Below are 10,237 nucleotides of genomic sequence, written 5' to 3'. Positions count from 1 at the left end.
TTCCCAATAAAATATGCAGAAAAGAATGGACTTAGATGAGAATATAAGAGCAAAGTCCTTGATTTTAAATCTATCCAGATCTGTTTTACGTGATGAAGTTTAACGTACCAAAGTAATCAACAACTTGAAAAGGGATCAATACTGCATATTTGCTAGAAGCTACTTTTAGTTTAAATATGTGACTTCATCATCCTTTGTTCTTTGCTTATCCTGCATGATACCATCTTGTTTTCACTTTTCAGTTTAATGAATGACTTGGCCCAGCTTAAGAATTGACACCGAAGCACCAAGTACCGTATGAACTTTTTGGCAGGGTTGGAACTGGCTATTACTCACATTTAATTAACAATAATTATTTATTATTATATTCTTTATAGCACAAGTAAAGTATCTATAAGCTATGGTATGTGAGACCTTGAGCTAAGCTAAGCCGCCTTTACTTTTTTGCAGCTTCAAATCAGCCTTTCATGTTCATTCACTTTGGCGTTGCTGCACATAGAAGAAAGAACTGATCCTTTCAAGTTTCAACTCATCCTTTTATCCAAATAACCCCATTCATTAAGTAAACATTAACAAATTAACCTCAAAATCATTATGCCACATGAATCAGTTAAGAATCAAATCATGTTCGCTCACCCATGATTGGACCAAAATAGGAGTAAAAGCAAAATCAGAATTCTGAATCATTCCTTGTTACTTTCATATTTTACGATCACTTGAAAACATAAAACCCTTAACAAATGAAACAACGTTACACGCCAAGAAGAATGTCCCAACAATAAGTTACATCAACTTGAAGCTTTCCCTTAATCCTCTTTTATATTACTAAAGCTCATGCAGCTTCTTCACCAAATTATTCCTTGCTTAAAGCATAGTGAGGTCTTTTCTCCACTGTGTAACAACAAAGTGAAACAACATTAAATGTGTCTACTTCTACTTCTTCTACTAATGTTGTTTTGCCTTAATAAGTAGAACTTCCTTGCTTTCAGAATGGAATATTTTGGTTACTTGTTGCAGGTAGCAACTTGAGTTTGTTGCTTAACTGTGGCAGAGACACTGGGAAGAATTGAAAAAGGATATGAAGCTGGTTGTGGAGGTGATAGATGCTCATGATCTTATGCCAAAAGACGGCGAAGGATCAGCAAGTCCATTCGTCGAAGTAGACTTTGAAAACCAACTAAGCAGAACAAGAACTGTCCCAAAGAACCTCAACCCAACTTGGAACCACAAGCTGTTGTTCCAGTTTGATTCAACCAAACCTTACCATCACCAATCCATTGAAGTCTCCGTCTACCACGAGAGGCGACCGGTTCCTGGCCGGAGCTTCCTCGGTCGAGTGAGAATTCCTTGTTCCAATCTTGTCAAGGAAGGTGAGGAAGTTTATCAAACTTACCCTCTTGAAAAGAAGTGGTTTTTCTCTCCTGTGAAAGGTGAAATTGGCCTTAAAGTTTATATTGCATCACATTCCAAACCCAAAATCAGTCCTTCCATTTTGATTTCAGAACTTGAAAAACTCTCACCTCACACTCCTCTGCCTCAAGCACCACAATCCAACACTAAAAATCTTTCTCCTACTCATTTTCATGGCAGTCCTCCCTCAATAACTACAGAAGAAACTTCAGAATCTGAACCCAAAGAAGTTACTACATCATTTGACACTTCAGAACAAGTCACCGAAGAATCAGGGATAGTAAACAAAGAAGCGAAAACAAATCTCGCTGCTCGAATTCAGTGTAGTGGCAGTGATACTGATCTAGCGCCAAAGCAAGAGAAGAGAGAACCTGTCCCTGAGAGAGCTCAACAGCTACACAGACACCAAGTTCACCAGCAACCAATGATTTCAATTAAGAGACGGCAGCGAGGCACGCCGGCCGCGGCCGCTATGCAATCTGTCAATTTTCCTCAACAAGTCCACCGCAGTAGCCATGACCATCCTAGTACTCTTGGCAACATTCCTAGCAGTCTTGACCATCACGGCAGCCTGGATGATGAGGACTACAATGTGAAGGACACCAACTTGCAGCTCGGCGAGCGGTGGCCTAATGGTGGAAGAGGGTGGATGAGTGGCGGCGAAAGGTTCTCGAGCACCTATGACCTTGTTGAGCAGATGTTCTATCTTTATGTCCGAGTAGTGAAAGCCAAAGATCTTCCACCAGGCACTCTCACTTCAAGTTGTGATCCTTATGTGGAGGTGAAGCTTGGTAACTACAAAGGGAGAACAAAGCACATTGAGAAGAAATTGAACCCGGAGTGGAACCAAGTCTTCGCTTTCTCAAAAGACCGCATTCAATCTTCGATTCTTGAGGTCTTTGTGAAAGATAAAGAGATGCTCGGAAGAGATGACTATCTTGGAAGGGTGATCTTTGACCTCAATGAGGTTCCAACCAGAGTTCCACCAGATAGTCCTTTGGCACCTCAGTGGTACAGACTCGAAGACCGGCGAGGAGATGGGAAGGTAAGGGGTGATATTATGCTTGCAGTGTGGATGGGAACTCAAGCAGATGAAGCTTTCTCAGATGCTTGGCATGCTGATGCTGCCTCAGTGTACGGCGAAGGCGTTTTCAACATTAGATCAAAGGTTTATGTGTCTCCAAAACTGTGGTATCTGAGAGTCAACGCTATTGAAGCTCAAGATGTGATACCTAGTGACCGAAATCGCCTACCGGAGCTTTTTGTCAAAGGACAGGTTGGCAACCAAGTTTTGAGGACAAGGATATGTCCAACTAGAACAACAACGCCGGTTTGGAATGAAGATTTGGTTTTCGTGGCGGCCGAACCATTTGAGGAGCAACTAACAATAACTGTGGAGGATCATTTGCACCCTACAAAAGATGAGGTACTTGGGAAGATAACCTTGCCAATGACCCTCTTCGAGAAGCGGCTAGATCACCGGCCGGTTCATTCCCGTTGGTTCAATCTGGAGAAGTATGGTTTCGGAATGCTAGAAGCTGATAGGAGGAAAGAACTGAAATTTTCAAGCAGGATTCACCTCAGAATTTGCCTTGAAGGGGGATACCATGTGATGGATGAATCCACAATGTACATGAGTGATCAAAGACCAACTGCAAGGCAGCTGTGGAAGCAGCCGATTGGGATACTTGAAGTAGGCATCTTAGGAGCACAGGGGCTTCTCCCAATGAAGATGAAGGATAGCCGCGGCAGCACAGATGCCTACTGTGTCGCCAAGTACAGCCAGAAATGGGTCAGAACAAGAACAATTCTTGACACTTTCAGTCCAAAGTGGAACGAGCAATACACATGGGAAGTTTATGATCCTTGTACTGTCATAACTTTGGGGGTTTTCGATAACTGCCATTTAGGCAGCAATGCGGCGGCACGTGATTCGCGAATTGGAAAGGTGAGGATCAGGCTCTCAACATTGGAAGCTAACAGAATCTACACTCATTCTTACCCTCTCCTTGTTCTGCACCCGCATGGTGTCAAGAAGATGGGTGAGCTTCAGCTAGCAGTGAGGTTCACCACACTCTCACTAGCTAACATTTTTCACATTTATGGCCAACCGTTGCTTCCAAAGATGCATTACTTGCATCCTTTCACTGTCAACCAAGTAGACAATTTACGCTACCAAGCTATGAACATTGTGGCAACCAGACTAGGAAGAGCTGAACCTCCTCTCAGGAAGGAGGTAGTTGAGTACATGTTGGATGTTGATTCTCATATGTGGAGCATGAGGAGAAGCAAGGCGAATTTCTTCCGAATCATGTCGCTTTTCTCCGGAATGATCACAATGGGTCAATGGTTCAATCAAGTTTGTCACTGGAAGAATCCCATCTCATCAGTCCTTGTTCACATCCTTTTCCTGATACTAATTTGGTATCCCGAATTGATGCTCCCAACGTTATTCCTATACATGTTCTTCATAGGCCTATGGAACTACAGGTTCCGGCCTAGGAACCCGCCTCACATGGACACTAAACTTTCCTGGGCGGAGGCCGTTCACCCGGACGAACTCGACGAGGAGTTCGATACATTCCCAACTTCAAGATCTCATGATGTTGTGAGGATGAGGTATGACAGGCTAAGAAGTGTTGCAGGTAGGATTCAAACAGTTGTTGGAGACATTGCTACACAAGGCGAGAGACTCCAGTCTCTGCTGAGTTGGAGGGACACAAGAGCAACTAGCCTCTTTATAGTGTTCAGCTTCTGTTCCGCGGTGGTTCTCTATGCAACGCCACCGAGAGTGGTGGCTCTGGTGACCGGCTTGTATTACCTTCGCCATCCGAGGTTTCGCAGCAAGCTTCCTTCGGTTCCAAGCAATTTCTTCAAGAGGCTACCGGCTCGAACAGATAGCATGCTTTGATAATTGTTAGTTGCTCTTGAGTTTTATGTATTTATTGTTTTTCTTTTCTGTATTTTTACTTCTTCATAGTTCATAGTATATGTTCTGTTTAAGTTCCAACATCTCGAGACACCAAAAGAAGTTCTATCATCTCAGAAAGTGCCTTTGCTCATATATAGCACCATGTAAAGATTGTACCTATATGAATTTACCATTTTCTTTTAATAATAATCTACACATAATTCTAACTTATATCATAATTTGTTAGTCTATAAACTAAGTTAGACAATAACGTAAATATTAAAAAAAACGTTTAGGTAACTGTTCTGCACCGAGTGATGACTCAGCCAACATGTAGTTTAAGCTCGGAATGATTGTTCGGCTCCAGGAATTCGTCAATCCTTCCGCCAGTCAAGACGTCGGAGAGAGGACCTGTACAAAACACTCTGACGATCAAATAAGTGGAATTACTTGAAATAAAAGATGGAACCTTGCAATAGTGCTTTTTTTGTTATCAGTCTTTTTCCTCGTGTCCTTTACTTGAAATTTTCTCTCCGTTTTATAGATGGTTGGTCTCATGGCTTTTAGCAACGGCTTCGTGAATTTATTCTTGCGCCCGTTAAGATGATGGAGATCATTTAGGTTTGAAATAGTTGTTCCGAGATTGTTACGCATATATAGGCTCTATCCGAGATATGATTGTGTAACCGTTAAACCGAGGTTTTTTCTGGTATAGTCCAAAGCCCCTCAAGCTTGGCCGGAAGTATAAACAAGTTGAGCTTGCCATAGCCATGATATCCTCGGTTTGTTTGGATATTTGTATGTTGGATAGATCATACGTGTAGCCCCCAAGATCAACATGCTTATTTTTTAAGAATTATTTGGGCCTCATTTTGGGCTTTTAGTGAGTGGTTTAGTTTCCTTGGCGGGAAAAGAACGTGGGTTTAGTGGTAAGAAAAAGAGTTTATACTTTCTTGAGTTTTATAACCTCTCATTTAAGACCAACTCCTCGTAAATTGTTTAAAACGTGGAGCTGAACCGTTTTCACTTTGAAGAGGAGAAACATGAGTAAAAAGGGTTAGTGTTGGCTTGTCTCCTTGCTTTGTCTGGTTAGGATTTTTGTTTGTCGTTTATTTGGTGATGAAAACGACCCTTATGGTTTGGTTGACGTTGATGTTAAAAGTCAGGTTTCGATTTTTAGTACTGCCAGCTTAGTGTCGATGCAAATTGGGTTAGACAGGGACAACGGCTGGAGGTTTAAGTTTTTATCTTGTGGGGAGAATGATACAGTTTGTGAAAAAAGGTCTGACTAGTCGTATTTTTATTTTTACACTTGCATATTGATAGGGTTGGGTGTAAGGTTTCCATTTTCAGAGTTTCAGTGTGGAGTTTTGTTGCAACTAAACTATGCTCCGTCACAGTTGCATCCGAATGCCTGAGCATTCGTTCGGGGGTTTGAGTGTTTAATAGAGTATCTAGGATGTTATCTGTCATTGGAGCTGTTTTTCTCCCTATTTCAGGCTAAAGGTGTATGGAAAGGATCTTGGGTAAACTTGAGTAGCTACCCTGGTTGTAGTACATTTGTTTTATTTAAGTCATCTTTTAAGGACTTTAAAGAAATGTATGTGAAGGTTCAAATCGGTGAGGAATATCATTCGTTTTTTCTAGACTCATTAATGAATGAGGTTTCCTATATTTTGGTCGTCGGAGCCGAAACAAGTTTTGGATTGTGAAAATAGGGTAAAGAGTGAGAATTATGTGATGGATTTTTTAGTCTCAGTAATATCGTCGTCCAAGTTGTTGTCTATTCATAATTTGTTAGAGGTTGAAGGTGATAGGGAGGAGTATATAGGTAATGTTGTGTATGTGTTTTGTGTTTGTATGTTTGTAATAACTCGATGAATTTTAACTTACGTGTGTTATTGCAGGGGAGAAAGTGCCAACGCTGACGATTGCGAATCTAAAGGCTTTTGTGAATAAAGCTAAGAAGGCTGAAAAGGAAAGCTTTTCTATTAATCTGGTTAAGGATAGTGATGCAGACGGTGCTCAATCCGCTGCTCTCCAAGTTACGAGGTTTAAGAGGAAGAGGGGTGGAACGACTAAAGTGGTGGACTTGACGAACCCAAAGGATAGTGGGGTATTTATTGCTGAAGAGATTACTGCTACTTACAAAAGTCAGCAATGTCTACAAGGGTTACAAAGATGGTCCGATGAATTCGTTGTGGACTAAAGGTTTCCTTTTTATGGCCGTTGCCTTTGTCCAGACTGATGCTGATGTGAGAGTTGTTCATGAAGCGGGAAAGATTGGTGTTTCTCAGTATTTGCAGGTAATTGATGTTTATTTGTTGACTTTAGTGGAGTAAAATTGTCATATAACCTTGTTCTGTGTTGTTATGTAGGTGATAAGTAGTCGGTTACTATCAATTGGTCGAACTTCAGAATTGGATGCCATTCTTGAGAGTGATAATGTTGCCGCTATAAAGAAGCTGAAAGAATCTCTTAAGGAGAAAGGTGATCTAGTGACTAAGTTAAAATCTAAAGTAAAAAATTTGAAAGAGGGTTTGAAAAAGGAAGAGGATGATGGTAAGGAACTTAAAGCCAAGCTAGAGGCGAGTGTTACTAAAGGGGATAAGTTGAAAGCGAGAATTCTAGAGTCAGAGGAGGAGGTTTTGAGCGCTTTCACTCAAGGTTTTGATTGTGCTATAGCTCAGATAGGAGTGATTACCCCCGATGTTGATGTTTTAAGGTTGGATGTCACAAAAATCGTAGCGAATGGTGAATTAGTCAATGATGACGCGTTGGTTGACCACTAAGAGGAGAGTGTAGGTGGTGGTGGCGAGGAATAATCTCATCTTTAAATGACTTTTGATCTTTTTGCTTTACGATGTAAAACTGTATTTTGTGTATAGACTTTCATCGTAGCAATTTGTTTGGCCGAGTTTGAGACCATATGATATGATTATTAGATTTATATTATCCTTTTGATACTTTTTGCTTTGTTTGGAATTGTTGATAGATAGTCATACAGTGATAATAATCATGTTTGAATCTGAATGAGAAGTACATAATCGATATAGCGTGGGAGACCTTATTAAAACATCTCCTAAGAAAAATCCAATATGGGAAAAAACCTAAGAGTAGGAAAAAGAGTATCTCCCCTTGTCTATATCATGCTTAAATAAAATAATGCTTAAGTGAAGATATGTTCCAAGTACCAAGTACATCATTTTCTTGAAGTGTTTGTATTTTGTATGCTCTTTTGCCTAGAATTTGTTTAATTTGGTAAGGTCCCTCCCATGTAGTAGCAAGTTTACCATATGATGGTGGTTTTCTGGCTTCTTCTGTATGTCTGAGGACAAGATCTCCCTCGTGGAATGTTCGAAGTCGGACTTTGTTGTTATATTTCTTTAGTATTATTAACTGCATTGCTCGTTGTCTAATTGCTGCTCTATCTCTGTCTTCGTCTACGGAATCTAGCTCAAATCTTCTTGTGTCTTCATTCTCGGATTTATTTGTGTGTTCAGCTCATATTGATGTTTGAGCGATTTCTATTGGTATCCTCGGATCTCAGCCGTATACAAGTTGGAGTTGTAGTTCGGACTGTAGTATTGTAACTCCAAAGGATCTCTGGGATGAGTTCCGCCCATTGCTCCTTTGCGTCCTCGAGCTTTCATTTTAAGGCTTGTAGGATGACCTTGTTAGCAGCTTCTGCTAGTCCATTTGTTTGTGGGTGCTCCACTGAAGAAAAGTGGTGCTTGATTTTAAAGTCCTATAAGAATGTTTGGAGATTTTGATCGACAAACTGTCGACCATTATCAGTAATGATAGCTTTAGGTAAACTAAAACGACATATAATATTTTCCAAATGAATGATATAATTTTGTCAGCTCCGATCTTAGCTAAAGGTTATACTTCTATCCATTTTGAGAAATAATCAATTGCAACTAATAAAATTTTTACCTGCGGGGGGCCCTAGGAAATGGTCCAAGAATGTCGAGCCCCATTTGTAAAAAGGCCAACTTATCTCCAAGAGCTCGGCTAGGTGGTGTATGCATGATGAATGTTTTTGACAGATATCGCAACGTTTGACTTTATTGAGACAGTCTTGTTTCATGGTTGGCCAATAATATCCTACCCTTGCGATCTTGGATGCTGGACTCATTCCTCCAATGTGGCTTCCACATACTCCTTCATGAACTTCGGCCATCCCAAGATTGGATTCATCTTCTCCAAGAAATCATAAAAATCATAAAAGAGGTTGTGAAAATCCTCCTTTGAATAATTCATCTCCGATTATAGTGAATGAACTTGCCCTTTTCTTGAATAAGGTCGGATTGGTGATGTAACACCCTACCACGCAGAGCTTTACGCTTAAGTCGTAAAGCAGAGGTGGTGTGGTATTACGACCTCTAAAATAAAACATATATACGTATAATAATCGAAAGAACGTAGTATACTAGGAGCCTAAAAGAATAGGTAAAATAAAATCGTAAAATAAAAGCGCAACGCTCAGGAAAAAGGATTACTTGCATACGAACAAATCTAAGGTTCATAAACACATATATACATAAAATGAGAAAAGAGGGTCAAGAGTACAAAATAATAAACACCTAACTCAGCTTGTGAAGTTAAGGCTGGCCAGAGAATATTTACATACATATATATATAACCCATAACCCAAAATACATACATGAGGCCCTAGCTCTCCATATACCTCTAAAAGGTACAAAAATAAAACAAGTTGCTGGGAGAATTCTATACATATAGTCATATACAACAGTACACAAAATAAAGTCCCAAAGAACCACTTCGTTGCAGAACTCCAGATGCCTAGCAAGATGCCTCTCAACCTGCATTTGAAAAACACAAATATCTGCATGGAATGAGAACCGGGGGTTCTCATCATAGTAATGGTGCCGCATACATAAGATATAAGGTCCCGAGAAAGCCAGAGGCAATTCTAGAACTTCGACACTCAGATTATAAAACTTAAAGAACTAATACAAAAACCATAAATCAGGGTGGTTCTCTAAGACTTCCTAAACTTAACCAATTCCTTAAACCTAAACCCTCAATCCTCTTCCTTTCCTCCAATCCTCCAACACCAGAGAACCACACAAACAACCAAGCAAACAAATACAAACACAGGTAGAATACAAGTACTGTAGGTAGCAAATATAACAATTAACATGGTAAGTTCACTTAGGCATTCCCAAATAATGCACAAACAAGCAATTCAAACAATATGCATATGATACATGTCTGTCCTTTGGCTGATGAGTCTCATCTGTCGGTTATCAAGCCAACACGACAAGTCCAGCTACTAAACCCTGGACTGTCCCCAGACACGCATCCCCAAGAGTCTATGCATAGTTTTTTCTCATATATATAAAATTTCGGAATGGGGGTATCCTTCCTGTGAATTTATAAGTGCCCGATCACCCTTACGTCGTAGGGTCAACAGAGTATCGAGTCTCAATCTGGAATACATAGTGGCAAGCCACGGTACTTTACCCAGGAAAACTCGTATCTCAGATAAAATAAGTGCATAGTCTCATTTCATTCATGATCATTACATAATCATTCATTATAGCCATCACATCACTTATACATCATATATTTGCATTTTTATACATAATTCATCATGACCGGAGAAAGTGGGGCGAACCACACCCTTGCATCTACATGGAGAGCCTCTATACTAACCAACCTGGAGCAAAGGGGGAAAACCACAACTCTTGCGTATGCCCAAGAGGTACGTTCTCATATGCCCAAGAGGAACAAAGGAGGGATCATAACCTCCCACCATCTTGCTGAGGGCAATTTTACAATACCAGGAGGAATAAAGAAGGGGATCCTTACCTTCCACCATCTCTTAGGGTCGCACTTTCAAGAAAGAGTGCTCAAATGTAACATTTATTCCATTTTTTTAATCAG

General features: G+C 40.3%; 2 protein-coding genes across 3 annotated transcripts in view; one reads left to right on the top strand and one right to left on the bottom strand.

Annotated features, from left to right (window-relative positions):
- Positions 510-5,096, top strand: LOC107612700 (FT-interacting protein 1). The gene has a single exon (XM_016314403.2). The coding sequence runs from the start codon at positions 1,079-1,081 to the stop codon at positions 4,319-4,321; it is 3,243 nt and encodes a 1,080-aa protein (XP_016169889.1). The 5' UTR covers positions 510-1,078; the 3' UTR covers positions 4,322-5,096.
- LOC107612702 (UPF0678 fatty acid-binding protein-like protein At1g79260) overlaps positions 8,939-10,237 on the bottom strand; it is a 9,961-nt gene continuing 8,662 nt past the window's right edge. For both annotated transcript variants that reach the window (XR_001613840.2, XM_016314408.2), the window contains one exon: positions 8,939-9,150. Coding sequence is in view for 1 of the 2 variants with exons in the window: in XM_016314408.2 (XP_016169894.1) it covers positions 8,950-9,150 (201 nt within the window). In the remaining variant the exon portion in view is untranslated. The remainder of the gene's footprint in view (positions 9,151-10,237) is intronic.

Source organism: Arachis ipaensis, chromosome B08, assembly GCF_000816755.2.
Source record: "Arachis ipaensis cultivar K30076 chromosome B08, Araip1.1, whole genome shotgun sequence".
NCBI lineage: Eukaryota > Viridiplantae > Streptophyta > Magnoliopsida > Fabales > Fabaceae > Arachis > Arachis ipaensis.
The sequence above is the reverse complement of the archived record's forward strand: the minus strand, read 5'-3'. Positions and strand labels throughout refer to the sequence as shown.